The sequence below is a fragment of the Narcine bancroftii genome, chromosome 3, assembly GCF_036971445.1.
Source record: "Narcine bancroftii isolate sNarBan1 chromosome 3, sNarBan1.hap1, whole genome shotgun sequence".
Lineage (NCBI taxonomy): Eukaryota > Metazoa > Chordata > Chondrichthyes > Torpediniformes > Narcinidae > Narcine > Narcine bancroftii.
The window spans coordinates 14,330,326-14,350,694 of record NC_091471.1 but is presented as its reverse complement, the minus strand read 5'-3'; the positions used below and the strand labels follow the sequence as shown (position 1 = coordinate 14,350,694).

Sequence of the window (20,369 nt, the reverse complement as noted above, 5' to 3'; positions counted from 1 at the left end):
CACCCCCCCACCTCTCATCCATTTTAGGTATACAATCTAGGTTGCATTAAGCCAGTCAGACAATGTTGTCATTCAACAAAAATACACCAGAAATTCTACTGAGTCCATTCTTTTCTTCTCTTCTCCTTCCATCAACTTAGGTAATGTTTGTTCCCGGTAGGTTTTCGCTATTGTATTTAATGTAAGGCTCCCATACTTGTTCGAATATTTCAATATTATTTCTTAAACTATATGTTATTTTTTCTAATGGAATACATTTATTCATTTCTATATACCATTGTTGTATTTTCAAATTATCTTCCAATTTCCAGGTTGACATAATACATTTTTTTGCTACGGCTAGGGCTATCTTAACAAATCATTTTTGTGCATCCTTCAAGTCAATTCCAAATTCTTTATTTTTTATGTTACTTAGGAGAAAGATCTCTGGATTCTTTGGTATATTGTTTTCTGTTATTTTATTTAATATCTGATTGAGATCATCCCAAAATTTTTCTACTCTCTCACATGTCCAGATTGCATGAATTGTTGTTCCCCTTTCTTTTTTACATCGAAAACATCTATCAGATACTGTTGGGTCCCATTTATTTAACTTTTGCAGTGTAATGTATAGTCTGTGTAACCAATTATATTGTATCATACGTAGCCTCGTATTTATTGTATTTCTCATCGTTCCAGAACATAATTTCTCCCATGTTTCCTTTTTTATCTTTATATTTAAATCTTGTTCCCATTTTTGTTTAGTTTTACCATTTGTTTCCTTATTCTCCTTTTCTTGCAGTTTAATATACATATTTGTTATAAATCTTTTGATTAACATTGTATCTGTAATCACATATTCAAGGTTACTTCCCTCTGGTAAACTCAAATTGCTTCCTAATTTATCTTTCAAGTAGGATCTCAGTTGGTAATATGCCAGCGCTGTATCTCTAGTTATATTGTACTTATCTCTCATTTGTTCAAAGGATAAGAATCTACTTCCTGAAAAACAATTTTCTATTCTTTTAATCCCTTTTTTTTCCCATTCTCTAAAGGAAAGGTTGTCTATTGTAAAAGGGAGTAGCTTATTTTGCGTCAATATTAGTTTTGGTAATTGATAATTTGTTTTATTTCTTTCTACATGAATCTTTTTCCAAATATTGAGGAGATGGTGTAATACTGGAGAAGTTCTATGTTGTACCAATTTTTCGTCCCATTTATATAATATGTGTTCAGGTATCTTTTCCCCTATTTTATCTAATTCTAATCTCGTCCAGTCTGGTTTTTCCCTTGTTTGATAAAAATCTGATAGGTATCTTAATTGTGCGGCTCTATAATAATTTTTGAAGTTTGGCAATTGTAAGCCTCCTTGTTTATACCATTCTGTTAATTTATCTAGTGCTATCCTCGGTTTCCCCCCTCTCCATAAAAATTTCCTTATTATTTTCTTTAACTCTTTGAAGAATTTTTCTGTCAGTTGTATTGGCAATGCCTGAAATAAGTATAGTATCCTTGGAAAAATGTTCATTTTAATACAGTTTATCCTTCCTATCAGTGTTAGTGGTAGCTCTTTCCAATGCTCTAAATCGTCCTGTAATTTTTTCATTAGTGGATTGTAATTGAGTTTATATAATTGGCCTAGATTTTTGTTTATTTGTACACCTAGGTATCTTATTGCCTGCATTTGCCATCTGAATGGGGATTCCTTCTTAAATTTTGAGAAATCCGCGTTATTCATAGGCATTGCTTCACTTTTATTTACATTTATCTTGTATCCCGACACTTCTCCATATTCCTTCAATTTCTTATATAATTATTTTATTGATAGTTCTGGTTCTGGTTCTGTCACATCATCCGCAAATAGACTGATTTTTATATTCCCTGTCTTTTATTTTTATTCCTTTTATATTATTATCTATTCTTATCAATTCTGCTAGTGGTTCTATAGCTAGCGCAAACAATAACGGTGATAGTGGGCATCCCTGCCGCGTTGACCTGCTTAAGTTAAATTGCTTTGATACATGTCCATTTACTGTCACTTTCGCTAACAGTCCCTTATATAATGCTTTAATCCAATTAATATACTTCTCCGGTAAACTGAATTTTTGCAATACTTTGAACAAATAATTCCATTCTACTCTGTCGTAGGCCTTCTCTGCGTCTAAAGCAACTGCTACTGCAGGTGCTTTATTTCCTTCTACTGCATGAATTAAGTTAATAAATTTACAAATATTGTCTGTTGTGCGTCTTTTTTTGATAAATCCAGTTTGGTCTAAATTTACCATTTTTGGTACCTGCTCTGCTAATAGTTTAGCTATTATCTATATGATGCTGGTGAGAGTGGATCTTTCCCTTGTTTTAGTATTACTGTAATTATTGCTGTTTTACATGAATCTGGTAAGCTTTGTGTTTCATCAATCTGGTTGATTACATCCAGGAGGGGCGGAATTAATAAGTCTTTAAATGTTTTGTAGAATTCTATTGGGAGTCCATCCTCTCCTGGTGTCTTATTATTTGGTAATTTTTTTATTATCTCTTGTATTTCTACTGTTCCAAATGGTTCTGTTAATTTATTTTGTTCCTCTATTTGTAGTTTTGGTAGTTCAATTTTAGTCAAAAATTCATCTATTTTCCCTTCTTTCCCTTAATTTTCAGTTCGGTATAATTGTTCATAGAATTCTCTAAAGTTTTCCTTAATTTCTTTTGGATTATATGTAATTTGTTTGTCTTTTTTCCTTGATGCCAATACCATTTTCTTAGCTTGCTCTGTCTTAAGCTGCCATGCTAGGATTTTGTGCGTTTTTTCACCCAGTTCATAATATTTCTGTTTTGTCTTCATTATATTCTTCTCTACCTTATATGTTTGTAATGTTTCATATTTTATTTTTTTATCCGCCAATTCTCTTCTTTTAGTTGTATCTTCCTTCATTGCTAATTTTTTTTCTATGTTTACTATTTCCCTTTCCAACTGCTCTGTTTCCTGATTATAGTCCTTCTTCATCTTGGTTACATAACTTATTATTTGCCCTCTAATGAATGCTTTCATTGCATCCCATAGTATAAACTTATCTTCCACTGATTCCGTATTTATTTCAAAATACATTTTTAATTGTTTTTCAATAAATTCTCTAAAATCCTGCCTTTTACGTAGCATGGGGTTTAATCTCCATCTATACATTCTTGGAGGGATGTCCTCTCGCTTTACTGTCAGTATTAAGGGTGAATGGTCCGATAGCATTCTCGCTTTATATTCTGTTTTTCTTACTCTATCCTGCATACTAGCTGATAACAAAAATAGGTCTATTCTTGAGTATGTTTTATGTCTAGTCGAGTAGTATGAGTATTCCTTTTCTTTTGGGTTTTGTTTCCTCCATATGTCCACAAGTTTCATTTCTTGCATTGATTTAATTATAAATTTGGTTACTTTGTTCTTCCTGTTAATTTTTTTCCCCGTTTTATCCATATTTGGATCCAAATTCAGATTGAAATCCCCTCCTATTAGTATGTTCCCTTGCGTATTAGCTACCTTCAAAAAGATACCTTGCATAAACTTTTGATCTTCTTCGTTAGGTGAATATATATTAAGTAGATTCCAATGCTCCGAATATATCTGACATTTTATCATAACATATCTCCCTGCTGGATCTATTATTTCCTCTTCTATTTTAAGTGGCACATTTTTGCTAATTAATATAGCCACTCCACTTGCTTTTGAATTATACGATGCTGCTGTTACATGTCCTACCCAATCTCTCTTTAATTTCTTGTGCTCCAATTCAGTTAAGTGTGTTTCTTGGACAAATGCTATATCTATTTTTTCCTTTTTCAGTAAATTTAGTAGTTTCTTCCTTTTAATTTGTTTATGTATTCCATTAATATTGGCCTGAAAGTCAGCCTGAAGAAAACTGAGGTCCTCCATCAGCCAGCTCCCTACCATGACTACCAGCACCCCCACATCTCCATCGGGCACACAAAACTCAAAACGGTCAACCAGTTTACCTATCTCGGCTGCACCATTTCATCGGATGCAAGGATCGACAATGAGATAGACAACAGACTCGCCAAGGCAAATAGCGCCTTTGGAAGACTACACAAATGAGTCTGGAAAAATAACCAACTGAAAAACCTCACAAAGATTAGCATATACAGAGCCGTTGTCATACCCACACTCCTGTTCGGCTCCGAATCATGGGTCCTCTACCGGCATCACCTACGGCTCCTAGAACGCTTCCACCAGTGTTGTCTCTGCTCCATCCTCAACATTCATTGGAGCAACTTCATCCCTAACATCGAAGTACTTGAGATGGAAGAGGCCGACAGCATCGAATCCACGCTGCTGAAGATCCAACTGCGCTGGGTAGGTCACGTCTCCAGAATGGAGGACCATCGCCTTCCCAAGATCGTGTTATATGGCGAGCTCTCCACTGGCCACTGTGACAGAGGTGCAGCAAAGAAGAGGTACAAGGACTGCCTAAAGAAATCTCTTGGTGCCTGCCACATTGACCACTGCCAGTGGGCTGATATCGCCTCAAACCGTGCATCTTGGTGCCTCACAGTTCGGCGGGCAGCAACCTCCTTTGAAGAAGACTGCAGAGCCCACCTCACTGACAAAAGACAAAGGAGGAAAAACCCAACACCCAACCCCAACCCACCAATTTTCCCCTGCAACCACTGCAACCGTGTCTGCCTGTCCCGTATCGGACTTTTCAGCCACAAACGAGCCTGCAGCTGACGTGGACATTTACCCCTCCATAAATCTTCATCTGCGAAGCCAAGCCAAAGAAGAGACTTCAAGGAAGCAAACCTGCCTTCTTTTGTCTCTCATAGGTGAACTATTCCATTCCATTCTGTTAATCTCTTCTGTCCCTCTCCAGCACAGTTGTGTCCTGCCTATAGTGTGGTGAAATGTACTCAGTACTCAAGCAATAGTTTTATTAAAGTTCTATGATCTCGCTAATCTCACATTCTATTCCCTGGATAATGAAGGCAAATGTTTCTTTTCCCTTATTTAACACCTTACCAACCTAGGCTGACATTTTCCTGGTCTCTCTATTCTTCTCAGTTCTCTGGGGTCAATGGTCAATGGTTCTCAACCTTTTCCTTTCCACTCACATCCCACTGTAAGGAATCCCAATGCCATCGGTGATCTGTGATTAGTAAGGGATTGTTTACAGTGGGATGTGAGTGAGAAGGGAAGGTTGAGAATCCCTGCTCTGGACCCAATTGTTACTGAAATATTTTGCTTGAGAAAAATTGTTATTGGCCCATTTCCTTTGGAGTTATGAAACCGTGAACATAACGAGTCAATTAGGGACGATTTTCAACCTTTTTCTTTCCACCTACATGCCACCTTAGGCAATCCCTTACTAATCACAGAGCACCGATGGCATAGGGAATACTTAAAGTGGGATGTGAGTGGAAAGAAAAAGGTTGAGAACCACTAGTGTATGTCTTATACTTGTTAGTCCTTCGAAAGTGCATCACCTCAAAATTATCAGGATAAAATTTCATTTTCCATTATTTTGTCTTTCAACCAACCAAACAAGGTTACCTGTCACTTTTGGCTGTTCTTTCCATTATCTGCAGTTGTCATTTGCAAATTGACAGATCATATTCCTCTATTAATGAATCTAACAACTGATCTACTTAACCCTTAGCATAATCTTTGCCTTTGGATATCTGCTTCCTTCAACTTCAATTCCTTTTTCTCATATCACTAGGAAACTGTTTAAATGGATGGTTCTTTGTCAAAATAGTTTTTATTGTTTGATTCTCAAGTTCAAGTTTAATTATCATTCGATTATACAAGTATAATCTGACCAAAAAGCGTTCTCCGGTCCTCGGTCCAAAACACTGCAATCACAGATACAGACATGACACACACAGTCAAACAATACATATCCACAGTACATATTAAAAGAAATAAATATTATTGCTAAATTAATAGTAGAGTCACGGAGGGTCCGTATGAACAGTTCATCAGTCGTTCACCATTCTCACTGTCTGCGAGAAGAACCTGGTGGTCCTGGCTCTGACATTCCTGTATATTATACCTGGCATGAGTCGCCAAAAGATGCTGTGTGCGGGGTGGTAGGGGTCCTCGATGATTTTGCGGGCCCACGTCAGATGACGATTCTGGTAGATCACGTGGCTGGGTGGTTGGGGGGGGTGCGGGAGACTCCAGTGATTGTCTCTGTCACCCTTATGGTCCCTGTGGATTGACCTCCCATCCAATTCTCGGCAGCGACCGTGATTCAGCCGGCCAGGACGCTTTCAATTGAGCCCCTGTGGAAGTTTGACAGGATGGTAGCTGGTAGCCTCAGTGCAGTCACTTTTGCGCGTTCTGTTTTGTTAGGTGACATTTGACTGAAGCAATTTCACTGAATAACTGCTAATTGGAACAATCTCAATCCTTTTCTTCAGATTGGAAGGAATTTTTAAAGACCTTCATCATCACCAGTTGCATCCAAGTTATCGCTGGGTTTTCCTTTCTTCTTTTCATTGGAATAAAATCAAAAACAGGTAAAGGGAATCACTTTCTATTCTTTGAATTGATGAAGAAAGAGATTTGCTAATTTGAAGCATTTTCTGATCCTTATATTTCAAACCTGCTCCACTTCCGGCAGGTTCACTGTTCTGATCAATCCTTCATTAGACTGTATTAATTTAATTTTAATTCGAGATACAGCAATAGTAACAGGCCCTTCTGGTGATGGCCCTGTGCTGCCCCTATTACACCAACAGGATCTACCAGCTCCATGCTTCTTTCAGAGCGTGGGAGAAAACAGGAGCACCCGGAGGAAACCCACGCGGACATGAGGAGAACGTGCAAACTCCTTACACACCGCTGTGGATTCCCACCCAGGGCACTGGCGCTGTAATAACATTGCGCTACTATTGCTAAATGCGCTGCCCTTGCAGTGAGAGTTTTACTGCAAGTCTATTGTATAGAGCTGGTGCATATTGCAGTCATCACTCTGGCCCTGTGCATGACGCAGAACACTGGTTCATTTTCAACTGGAGCAAAGCATAAGCAAAATAATGTTTTGTTGCACATAGGTTTGAATCCAACACTATTTGTGCATTTGTATGCTCCTTCTCACTCTACCCCAGATTTTGATAAAGCAACTTCCCTAGTGTTTAGATATAGGCTTGACCAGCACTGTTACCGCCGCTCTTCATGCACAACGTATTCCCTTGTTATGCTTTCCCCCTATAATTTAAATCAATACCTACTAATCCTTTAACTACCTATTGATGGAACCATCTTTTACTGACGACAAAAGGCAGCCAAAATACTAAAGGCCCCTTCACACCACAGACACACTCGCTTCTTCCTCCTCTCATTGGGGAGAAGATTCAAGAGTGCAGAAGTGTGTACCAACAGACCTAAAGTCCGTTCCTTCCCCACAGCCATTAGGCTCCTGAATTAACCCCACGGCACGGCTCTCATGCTGCTAGTGAGATGTAATGAATAATGCTGTCACAGTAACATGATGCATTGTAAGTGTGCCCTTGCTCTTCTACTTTGTATAGGTGTACGTATGTTAGAGTTAGCTTGCTAGACTGCTCATAAAAGAACCTTTTCCCAATCTATCAAGTACAATGGTAGGATAAACTTGAATTTAAAGACCCTTTTGGATAATCTCTTCTTCACTATTTACCACTGTCCTGGGTAAATTTGTACCTTTCACTTTGCTTGTTTTAGATTGGTCACAGTGTTTGAGCTACCGAAAGAAAACAGAGACACACACTGAGAGCAGTTCAGTCCACACAAATGTTTATTACAAATTCAAAGCAGGTTTCAAACTACAATATGCAAGCCCTGCCTAATCATACTTAACAACACCTGGACTGGTCCCAACTGCCGAAGCAGGCAATGACGGCACACTTGTAGTAGGTTGCTGGGGCGCCGGTAGCAGCTTCTTCACCTCCCCTGACCTGGACGTTGCTCGGACTCTGGCTGTTCTTCCTTCTTGACAAGGGGTGTTCCCATCCCTCGGAGAGTCTAAACTTCAGTAGCGGGACCACAGGCTTATATACCCCAAAAACAATTAATCATGCATCCACTCCTTCTAACATTTGTCAGTCAAAATCAAAGCTGAGCATACTATTCTACAATTTAGAAGATTAATTATTATGGAACCAGGATGCTATGATTTCCTGGTTTATCTTGTAGATACAAAGACTCATTAAAACTTCTTGAGCGAGACAGGTTGTGACCAATTCGTCAATTTCAGAGTGTCGTATTTGACAACTGCTTTCCCTGGGCCTCACAGTGGAATTCCTTTTCAAAGTGTATCTTCAGATAAATCCCCATGGCTGAGTTTAATTACATCTGCTAATTCTGAAAGTAAGGTGACCTGAGTGTGGCCCCAGTGTCATCAGTTTCACATAAGCAAACATGCATCTGAGCACATGGTTTTAATCCTCCATTACAACCACTAAATTTCTGCTTGGAGTTCTCTTTGTTAATTTCCCAGAATTTGCATTGAATTCTCCCAAAGCAGTTTGTTCAGTGAGTTTCTCTCCTCCAGGGTATCCCCACCCTTCAGATGCTCAGCTCCTACATTCTGCATTCTCTCCCCAGTCCCTTTTACTGCCCTCCTTTAAGAACTCTTTTAATATCTGTTTGGCATTTTTATTGACTGGAAACTGTTACGTGAAGGAACTTGAGAGATGTAACGATGTTAAATTTGATGTACAAAACTTCAGGGAACTTTTTTTTTATCTTTAGCTGAAAATAATGTATTGGAAACATTCGTCCAAACCAATTGCATCCAATTTGGAGCTGGGTTTCTCTTTCTTGCTGTAACAGAACTGGTTTCAAATACAGGTAGTTAAAATCATCTAATACTTTTTCTTTGTATTGACTCTAACTTTCAACCTATTTTCAGCCTTCAATAAAATTTTCCTCTGCTTTCAGCATTGCATGAACTGATTGTTCAACCAAATAATCTGCAGTCCAGGCACCATTATAAGATGTGGATTTCAGGTGAGTTTGCAGAGCAGCTTTGTGTGGTAAATGTCCAATGAATACCCTGTGCTTGACTCAGAGCTCTGGTTCAACTATGGTTTAAACCCGGACTCCTCCCCCTGTCAGCCTTGTCTTTATTCTGACATCTTCCTGTTCTTTGCTTGTTCACTGAAGAAGGGCTCAGGCCTGAAATGTCAGTCATATATCTTTACCTCCTAGTGACCACCCATTTCAATTCCCCATCCCATTCCCTTGCTGACATGTCCATCCATGATCTCATGTACTGCCAGACTGGGACCACCTGAAAACTGGAAAAATAAAACCTTATGTTCTATTTGGGTACACTCCAACTGGTTGGCATTAACAAAGACTTCTCTGGTTTCCGTTAAACCCACCCTCTTTCCCCTTGCCACCTTTCGCCCAGCTCTCTCTCTCTCTTTCTCTCTTTCTCGCCTTTTCCCTCTGTCTCCTTTCACAGATCTAAGCTCAATTCTCACCCTTTTTCTTAACCTATCCAATTAACTCCTTTTGTGGGCCTGGACTCCACCCCCAGCCAGTCCAGTTTTTAATCTTTTTTGAATATTTTATTATAATTTTTCCAAGACTCATATAGAACATTATTACATATGATAGTATTTTAAAATTACAGTCTCAAATGGTGGCCCAAATCTCACCCCTCCACCCCCTCCCAACACCAACCATTGCTCAGATGTCTCACATTTTCCCACACATTAGGTCAAGTAGACGAGGCTGTCCGTTATCTCCAGCTCTATTTTAGCAATCGAAGCATGAGCAGAATTTGTTTGACAGGATCCCAACAGGAAAGAACATAAGATAAATCGATGTGCTGACAATGTATTAATATATTTGACAAATTCAAATTCAATGGAATCCTGGAAGATTATGGTAAAGTTTCTGGGTATAAAATAAATGTTGATGAAAGCCAAATTATGCCCCTAACAAAAGGAGATTAAAGACAGTTGCATCAGAGGAGTAAATTTGATTGCCCACAGGGGATATTCAATATTTTGGGATAAGGATAGACAATAAACTGGCAGAATTTATATAAATTGATTTACCTCCTCTTGCTTGGAAAGATTGAGGAGGATTTACCTCAGGGGTCAGCAAAGCGGTAAAGTACAGAGCTTTCGATAGAGAGCTACTGGTGCTGTACCTAGCCATTTGCCACTTCCGGTACTTCCTAGAGGGAAGGGCTTTCACAGACCACAAGCCACTGACGTTCACTCTAGCCAAGATCTCTGACCCATAGTCAGCCCTCCAGCATACACACTTGTCTTATGTCTTGGAGTACACCACTGACATAAGGCACATCTCGGGCGGGAAAAGACAACATGGTCGCAGACGCCTTGTCGAGACAGAGCATCCACTCTCTGGCTAACAGACTGGATTTCATGGCATTGCTGGAGGCACAGCAGCAGGACAATGCGATACCTCAGTACAGGACCGCCATCACAGGGCTGCAGCTTCAGGACATCCCAGTCAGCAAAGGTAACACTACCCTCCTGTGCAATGTGGCCACCGGACAGGTTCGACTTATTGTCCCAATGGCATGGAGGCAACCAGTTTTCGACTCCATCCATGGGCTGGCACACCCATCTATCAGGACTATGGTCTGATTGGTTGCCAGCAAGTATGCGTGACATGGGTTGCAGAAACAATTCAGCGGATGGGCCAAGACATGCATGCAATGCCAAACAGCCAAGGTACAGCGGCACACCAAGGTCCCCCCACAGCCTTTCGAGCCAACAGAATGAAGGTTTGACTACATTTACGTGGACATAGTGGAGCCCTTACCAGTCTCACAGGGTATCTTCTACCTGTTCATGGTGGTCGACCGTTTCACCTGGTGGCCAGAAGCAATCCCCTTTGCCGACACATCCACCAGGTCCTGTGCCAAGGCATTCATCTCGCCCTGGGTAGCAAGGATCGGGCTACCATACCACATAACTTCCGACAGAGGTGCACAATTTACCTCCAACCTGTGGACTGACGTTGCCAATCTGTGGGGCGCTCAGTTACACCACACGACAGCATACCACCCGCAGTCTAATGTGCTAGTTGAGAGATACCTCAGGCACCTCAATGCCGCCCTTATGACCAGACTTGGGTCCAAACTGAGTGGACGAACTGCCATGGGCACTGATGGGGATCCTACAGCCAACGAAGGAAGACCTCCTCACATCCACTGCCGAGCTCGTCTACGGAGCTCCACTCATGGTTCCCAGGGATTTTGTCCCACTGGCCAGAGGTCAACAGGAGGATACAACCATCTTCCTGGATGGACTGCAGGAAAAGGTTGATAACCTGGCTCTGATCCCACCCTCAGACAAGGGCTAACCAAGTTCAACATCCCTAAAGAACTCCAAGACTGTGAGTATGTGTTCGTGAGCAGAGGGCCACACTGTCCACCGCTACAAAAGCCCTATGAAGGCCCTTTCCGAGTCATCCAGAACACCTTTGAACTGGACATTGGTCGAAAACCAAAGGTCTTCACCACAGACAGGCTCAAGCTGGCACACACGGACCTGACACAACCCGTGGAGACGTCAGCACCTCGACACAGAGGCAGACCACCAAAAACATTTGGGACTGCATCCAAGAACACTATGAACTGTAATGCCGGTTCTCGGGGGGCGGGGGGGGGGTGTCATGTGGCGGCCCGCCACCATGGAGATCGAGCCAGCACATCACGCAGCATGCGCGGTTGTAAACAGCAGCATTACACATGATAAAACGTCCCTTAACACAGCAAACCGGTGCGGATGAAAGCTGGAGCAGTACAAGACCAGCAGCCCTAAAATGGCGCTGGCCAAGCTGCCCAGCTGACAGATCAATATCAGGCTGGGGAAGAAGGGTATTCACATCCAAGAATGTTCCCGCCCGCTATTGCTATTTATGCGGCTGACGTCAGCCAATCAAACAAATAGTGGAAACTCCAACTGTTTAAAAGGAGCCTTTCTAGCCTTAGTGGACGATAAGGTAGAGAGGGTGCAGTGAAAATTTACTAAAATGTTGCCTGGATGGCAGTATCTAGAATACAAAGAAAGATTGAGTAGACTGGGTCTTTATTCATTGGAGCTTAGAAGATTGAGGGGGATAGATAGAGTAGATGTGAATAAGCTCTCCCCTTGAGATTAGAATGAGGTATCATAAGTTAAGGGTTGGGGGAAAAAGTTTAGAAGTAACATGAGAAGGGGCTTCTTCACTCAAAGAGTGATGGCTAAGTAGAATGACCTTCTGGAAGAGGTGATGGCAGCAGGGTCAATTTTGTCATTTAAGAGAAGGTTGGATAAGGGTATGGATGTGAGGGGATTGGAGGGTTATGGGGCAGGGAGCAGGTAGGTGGGACTAGAGGAGATCACTTAAATCGGTACGGACTAGAGGGGCCAAGATGGCCTGTTTCCGTACTGTAATTGTTATATGGTTATATTTCTGCTCTTATGTTTTCACATTTTCTCATCCACAGACTGGAAGAATATGTTGCAGACTTTCATCAGTACCAATTGCATCCAAATTGGAGTCGGGTTTTTCTTTCTTATAGTCACAGAACTGGTTTCAAAAACAGGTAACGTAAAGTTTTGCAGAACATAAAATACTTTGGAAATAAGACAAAGTATTCAGCAAGGTGGAGAAGGAGGAGCCCAATGGGGATGTGAGGGGCATGTTTAGTGATGCATGAAACTGCAGACACTCTGATCGCAATAAAAACACAAAAAATGCCGGAGGAACTCAGCAGGTCTCGCAGCTTCCATGGGATGTAAAGATGTATATCCAACATTTCAGGTTTGAGGCCTCCTTTAAGGGATGAGAGAAAAAAAAAACAGGCAGTGCCTGAATAAAAGAATCGGCAGGGTGGGTGGGGGGGGGGGGGGAGGGGGGAGTACAGGCCAACAGGCACATTGAATATGGAGAAGAGGCCAGGAGAGAGCAAAGGAATGAATTGATAGGAGGGAGGGGAGGGATTTGGCTCTGAGCAAAGGAATGAATTGATAGGAGGGAGGGGAGGGATTTGGCTCTGTGAATGCAGAGCTGGGGGGAAAGGAACAGAGGGAAAAGGGCAGACAGAACCACAGGAAAGAAGACATGGGAGCAGTGACTAACAGAAATTGGAACTCGATGTTTATGGCATCTGGTGAAAGGGTACCCAGATGGAAAGTGAGGAGTTGTTCCTGGTAGGTGTCTGGTAGGAGTCGTAATACAAACAGGCACAATAATAGCACTTAAGAGGCTCCCAGATAGTCCCATGTGCAGGAATAGGCAGGGAATGAAGAGGTATGGATCAGAGATTCAGTATAATTTAGCATCATGTTCAGTGCAGACATAATGGGCCAAAGGATCTGTCCCTGTGCAGTTCTGAATGCTCAGTCAGGGCTGAACTAACTCAAAACCATTTTTCTGTCCTATTTCTCCTTCACTCCATTACTCCAGTATCCATAAATCTATTACAGTAAAACTCCCAGTATCTGGCACCTAATGGGATTGGTAGATGCTGGATAAATGAATTTTCTGGTTGCTTGAGATTGCAAGTAATGGTGAGACATGCCAATGTTAAACTTCTGCATTTTTTACTTATTTATTTTCTGCAATATTTTTGCCAGTTGAAACATTGAAACATAGAAAACTTACAGCATAATACAGGCCCTTCGGTGCACAAAGATGTGCTGAACAAGTCCCTGCCTTAGACATTACTAGGCTTTCCCATAGCCCTCTATTTTTCTAAACACCTGAAGTCTCTTAAAGGTCTCTATCGTATCCACCTCCACTACCATTGCCGGCAGCCTATTTCATGAACTCATCAGTCTCTGTATAAAAGATTCACCCCTGACATCTTTTCTGTACCTACTCCCCTACACCTTAAACCTGTGTCCTCTGATGGCAACCATTTCAACCCTGGGAAAAAGCCTCTGACTATCGACACTATTAATGCCTCTCATCATTTTAGGCACCTCTATCAGGTCATCTCTCATCCCCTGCTGCTCCAAGAAGAAAATGCCTGTTTTCATAAGGCATGCTCTCTAAACTAGGCAACATCCTTGTAAATCTCTGTACCCTTTCTATGGCTTCCACATCCTTCCAGTAGTCAGGTGACCAGAACTGCACACAGTACTTCAAGTGGGGTCTGACCAGGGTCCTATATAGCTGCAACATTACCTCTCGGCTCCTAAATCTAATTTCATGATAATGAAGGCCAATTGTGCCACTGTCTCCCAGCTGCAAGCGGTCAGAAGAATCCCTTGTCCTGCCGTCATCAAGGAGAGTGGCCTTCTAGGCAGGAGTGGGAGCTCAGGCTCAGTGGCCTTCCCTCCCTCCTCCCCTTCCCTCCCTCCCTCCTCAGCACAAAGGACTCCCGACGATGACTCTGAACCCTCCCCTTGGACTACTATTGCCCACGCCCACCGATTTCCCAGTGTGCGTGTACGTTAGGCCTAGGGGAGGATTTGGAGTCGGAACTCCGGCGTCGGGAGCTTCAGTGACTGGGGAGACAGGAGCCCACTGACTTTCCAGTGAGTTTTCCACCAGCCCAGGAAACCTCCCTGGAGACAAGCGGGAGCGGGGAGTGGGGGTGGGGATGTGTCGGTGGGGGGAGGAATTTGGCAGTGGTGATTGGCAGCAGCATTAGGTTTATGCCGTTGACTGGCGGTGGGGGTTGGGAGCTCTCAGTGATTGGTGGCAGCCAGCATTTTCTGGTGGGAATGAAACATTATTTAATGCTTAAGAAGCCTTCCCTTGTTGTTTAAATACTGTTACAAGTGATTTGCTGTTGCTACTGGGTTGTATTAAAAAATGACCAGTTCTACGAAAAAACTGTTTATCTGACATAGGCCTGGCCCGACCATTTCGGATAATCGGAGTTGTGCTGTACTAACCCATCCCTCCACTTCCTCATCCAGGTCATTTTGCTTTAGGATGTTGGTCACCTGAATTCCAGATAACAGGAATTTTGCGGCAATCTGTTTCAAATGAAACCAATGACCAAGCCTCTGCAGATCTTCAGAATAGCAAATACAAAAGATTTATCATCTTCATCCTCCCACCAAGACCACCCATAAACTGATGGAACAACACTTGACTTTCCATCTGGGCACTCTCCAACCGAACGGCATTAACGTCAGCTTCTCCAGTTTCTCCTCGTCTATTCTCCATCCTCTATCCCTTCTCTTTCCCTTCGCCTTCTTTCCCCTATCTTTCCCCCCACTTCCCTCTTGATTCCCAGAGCCCTCCCTCCCTTATCCACCTGCCTTTGGGACCGTGATAAAGGGCTCGTTTGAAATGGTGGTTACGTATTTGCTTTATAAAGAACACTGACCTGCAGAATTTCCCCAGCGTTGTGTTTTTACTTCAGCCATGGTGTCCACAGACATTCGTGTTTTATTCTAACATTTTAATTTCACTCCTAAATGGTTTCATTCTTCTTTTGTAACTGTGATCCTGAGAAACTTTAGCCAGAGGAATTATCCTCTGTGAGCCCTGAACTTTTTCGTGGAACTCACAAAGATCATCATAAGTTTCAGTGAACCTTAACCCACGTCCTCAGGTCTGTATCTCGCCTACCCTCAGTGAAAAATTGCCTACTTCCATTTACACTAATAGACCTTTAATTCATTAACCTTTCATTCCTGCACTTTATTCCATCCATTAATCATCTTTTAATTGGATCATTAACTACAATTCTGTGTGCTTTACTGCACAAAATGCTGGAGAAATTTAACGGGTCTTGCAACATGCAAAGAAAGTTCAAATGCTACGTTTATCATCATGTAATATTACTTAAGGGAGAAAGAGAAGCAGAAGAGAGTCCCTTCCGCGGATTCGCCTTCAGTGCCCTCTCAGCCTCTGCACTGGCACACACTCCATTTCAAACCATCGGCAACCCAAGCTCCAGATCCAAACCTCCAATATGATCAGGAAGCCTTCAAAGCCTGAGGCCCTTCTTACCCTCAGCACCCTCGCGGTTTGCATGAGACAGTTCCCAAAGTTGCCAACCGTTCGTGTGTGTGTGTGTGTGTGTGTGTGTGTGTGTGTGTGTGTGTGTGTGTGTGTGTGTGTGTGTGTGTGTTTGTGTGTGTGTGCAGCCACTCCAGCTGAGGGAAAAGTCAATCAATGTTTTGGGCCTGTGCATCTATCATTTTATCCTCCACAATATCCACCACCTACAACATGATCCCGCCACCAGCCGTATCGTCCCTTCCCTTCTCCCTTTCCGCAGGGACTGTTCCCTCTGGCACTCCCTCATCTATTGGTCCATGAATCTCGACCTCAGTACCTACCCCTAAGACTACGCTTGAGTCCACACCTCCTCGCTCACCACCATTCGGGGCCCCGAACATGATACCCAGTGAAGGGCCCAGGACAGAACGTTCATTACCCTTTACTGCCTGCAGGGTGACACAGTTGGTGAAACTGTTAGCACAATGCCTTTGCGATCGGGACGGGGATTCGGCTCCCACGCTGCGTGTAAAGAGTTTGTGTGCTCTCCCCGTGTCTGCGTGGATTTTCTCCGTGGGATTCGTTTTCCTCCCACCGTTCAAAACGTATCGGGGGTGTAGGCTAATTGGGTGTAAATTGGGCGGCGCGGACTCGTGGCCCAAAATTGGCTGTATCCGTGCTGTATGTTTAAAACTGAAATTTAAAATTCCTATGGATGCTGTATTACTCGCTGAGTTTCGCTCCATGCTCTTTCCGTCAAAATGTTTTGCTTCATTATTCTCGACTAAATTCCACCCTGTCAGTGTTTTTTTTTGCTGTCTATTTACGGTACTCCTCCCATACTTCTAAACTTGGTGTCATCTACAAATGTTAAAGCTTGGCCCACACACTCATTAACATCGATCCAAAGAAAATAGAGTCCCAGCACTGACCCTGGGGAAGAACTGTAGCCAATCTGAAAAACTAATTACTTCCAAACAGACAGAAAATGCTGGGGAAAAAAAAAATCAGTAGTTCAGGCATCATCTATGTAAAAAGAAATATTGAAGGATTGTTCAATCGAGCCAGAAGGATAGAGATTAGATTTCAGTCATACAGGGTAGGGGAGGGAAGAGATTTATGGGCTGTTCCCGGAGATGCACACAGAATCAGACTTCCAGAGCTGCTGCAAGATCAGTATTCGGTGTAAGACGCCCTTGGGTCAGCCCAAAACCTGTCACTCTCTCAGCACACGGTGATGTCAGTGAGGGAATGCTGCTGACTGGCACATTACAAGCTGCAAGAGAATGTGCTTAGGGACGCATTGAGGCTTGGTGCAGTCAATGCAAAGGTCCTGTGGGGAAGGACCAGGCAGTGAGGTGCTGCAACCAAGAGGAAGCCCCTCAAACAATAGAGGGGTGGTGGGTGGTGGGGAGCAACAGCAAAGCACCACAGTGGTGGCAATGGTGCTAATTCAGTGGTTTCCAAACTTTTTTGTTCCACTTATATACAATCTTATGTAATCCCTATGCCAATGGGTGCTCTGTGATTAGTAAGGAATTACTTAAGGTGGTATGTGAGTAGGGTAAAAAGGTTGAGAATCATTGCTCTAAACCCAATTGTTACTGAAATACTTTGCTTGAGAAAAATTGTCATTGGCTCATTTCCTTTGGAGTTATGAAACCATGCACATAACGAGTCAATGAGGGACGGTTAAAACAGTAGTTTTCAAACTCTTTCTTACAAAGCAACTTCTATCACTGCATCTTTAGTGCATTTGACAATAAACTTGGACCTGATCAAAGGGCTGAATTTCAGAAGCTAACTGCAATGTGTAGGGAGAACACAGTAGGTCAAGCAGAATCAGTGGAAGAAAGAGAGTAGTCAAGGTTTCAAGCTGAGGCGCCCGCATTGGGCTTCAAGACGTACTTGTGGATGAGACCATGGACAGTCATATCAGTGTAGGATTGAATAGGGGAGTTGAACTGATTGACTACAGGAAGCTTAGGCTTAAACCAACAGAGTGCAGATTTTCAGCCTTCTGCATTTGGTCTCACCGATATGGCTTCGTGCAGAGATGTGGGTGGGATTTCGTTAGCCAGATGGTGGTAAATCTGCAGTATTTATTGCATTTAAGCCAGGGAATCAAAGGTTATGGGGAGAAGGCCAGGCAGTGGGACTGAGTGGGAAAATGGATCAGATCATGATTAAAGCAGGAGCTGGCATGTTGTATTTGGCTTGTTGAGAGCGAACGGTAGGAGGAGAAAGGGTGAGCGGAGCAGAGAGAAGGAAGTGGTGTGTATTCATTGTATGAGGGTAGGGAGGGAGCTAGCAGTGCTGGCCAGGGGCGAAGAGGGGGAAAAAAATCGAACTCTGTCTAGGTGGATCGGGCCTCCGTCTACACTAATTGTGCCTCCAACTTACCGTGGTCCCTTCAATGCGCCGCCGCTTCTAATCACCAAATGCGCCACTTTTGGCGCATGTGCCATGGGTTGGCCATGCCTGTCTTATGGCCACACTGTGCTCACAGAGTGTGATGGATTAGTTTGAACAATCCTTTCCTCATAATTCCAGTGTCTGCAGTTTTGTGTTTCTCCTGGCTCTTCATATCGGGCCATTAATGGTAAGATGGTGACACCTGTCCAGAGGGTGGAACTTAGTGTGGAAGATCTAAAAACCTGAGCCAGCAAGATGAAAGAAAAGAAACGGGGAAATAAAGAAGCTTAGAAAACCAAACAGGGCAGGCACTAATCCTCATAACTGTCCATTGTGATGGAATATTTGGAAATGTTTGTGGGAGATAAATTGGTAAAATTAGAGTAGGTTACATACATAAACACATTTTAAAACAGATCTTATTTTAAATAATACTGAAGAATTCATATTAAGTGACTTTACAGAAACTATGGAGAATGCTATGCAGATTTCACAAGTAGGTGTTAATTGAAATGATGTCATGAAATGAATAGACCATTATCTTGGACTGAAGTGTGGTCAGCTGTGTTGGACATTTTCTGATCTCTCTGCAAAGTGCTCACTCAAAGGTCATTGAGAGGTTTGTTTACCTAAAACAACAGATGGGAGCAGAAGACTAACTCCTATTGTTGACTGAAGAAGGAGGGGATTTTGCAAGTAAGGGAGAGAAGGACATGTGGCTGGCATATGGAATCTCAGATGGAGAGAGAGAGAGACGTACAGCTGAAACAATGTCAGCCAGGAGAAACTTGTCAGAACTGAAACAGAAGCTCCAGAGTGGCGGATGGCTGGAAGTGCTATCTGTCTGATGTTTCTCTTGGAATAAGTGGAACAAAAAGGAACTCCGTAATAGCCTGAAAGAAAGAGGTTATCATCTGGAGAACCCTGATGAGGCAAGTTTCATCAGCAAGATATTGAGGTGACTAATGGTGATACCTCAGTTGTAGAAATCCTGGAACAACAAATTTCTCTCTGCAAACCCTACAAGAATCTTCCTGAGCGGTAACCTTTTGAGCACCAAAGCCTGGTGAACTTTATAAATGTTAAACTCTCCGCACTGTATAAGAATTGCCTGCAACCAGTGAACTTGGAAAAATGAGAAGTGAGATTGAACTATGAACCAAAGAATTTTTCTTAAATTTACACACACATTACATACACATGTGCTTAGGATTAGAAGGGGGATAAGTTGGGTCGTTAAATTAATAGTGATAAGTTAAAGTTAGATTCTGTTTACGTTTAAAGTTAATTAAAAACAACTTTTGTTTATTTAATTATTTGCCATGATGAAGATCTATAGCTGCTAGGTTTTGGGGTCCTTTGGGCTCATAACACCATAGCCTCATGTCCCTGACAGTTCTATCCCAAGCTGGAAGCTAGAATGATAATTGTAATAGCAGTTCTGGTTTTGGGAGTAGATTTAGGACAGAGATGAGGAGGAACTGCTTTGCCCATAGTCTGGTGAATCTGCGGAATTTGCATTAGGACAGAGATGAGGAGGAACTGCTTTGCCCATAGTCTGGTGAATCTGCGGAATTTGCATTAGGACAGAGATGAGGAGGAACTGCTTTGCCCATAGACCGGTGAATCTGCGGAATTTGCATTAGGACAGAGATGAGGAGGAACTGCTTTGCCCATAGTCTGGTGAATCTGCGGAATTTGCATTAGGAGAGAGATGAGGAGGAACTGCTTTGCCCATAGTCTGGTGAATTTGCGGAATTTGCATTAGGACAGAGATGAGGAGGAACTGCTTTGCCCATGGTCTGGTGAATCTGTGGAATTTGCATTAGGACAGAGATGAGGAGGAACTGCTTTGCCCATAGTCTGGTGAATCTGCGGAATTTGCATTAGGACAGAGATGAGGAGGAACTGCTTTGCCCATAGTCTGGTGAATCTGCGGAATTTGCATTAGGACAGAGATGAGGAGGAACTGCTTTGCCCATAGTCTGGTGAATCTGCGGAATTTGCATTAGGACAGAGATGAGGAGGAACTGCTTTGCCCATAGTCTGG

The 20,369-nt window shown here is 42.6% G+C and overlaps 1 protein-coding gene across 9 annotated transcripts in view; it reads left to right on the top strand.

Moving 5' to 3' along the window:
* The window catches only part of LOC138756979 (apolipoprotein L5-like), an 89,846-nt gene that overhangs the window by 67,734 nt on the left and 1,743 nt on the right, over window positions 1-20,369 (top strand). For all 9 annotated transcript variants that reach the window (XM_069923513.1, XM_069923508.1, XM_069923512.1 and 6 more), the window contains 4 exons: window positions 6,403-6,501; window positions 8,717-8,815; window positions 8,906-8,974; window positions 12,444-12,542. In XM_069923513.1, the coding sequence (XP_069779614.1) occupies window positions 6,403-6,501; window positions 8,717-8,815; window positions 8,906-8,974; window positions 12,444-12,542 (366 nt within the window). The remainder of the gene's footprint in view (window positions 1-6,402; window positions 6,502-8,716; window positions 8,816-8,905; window positions 8,975-12,443; window positions 12,543-20,369) is intronic.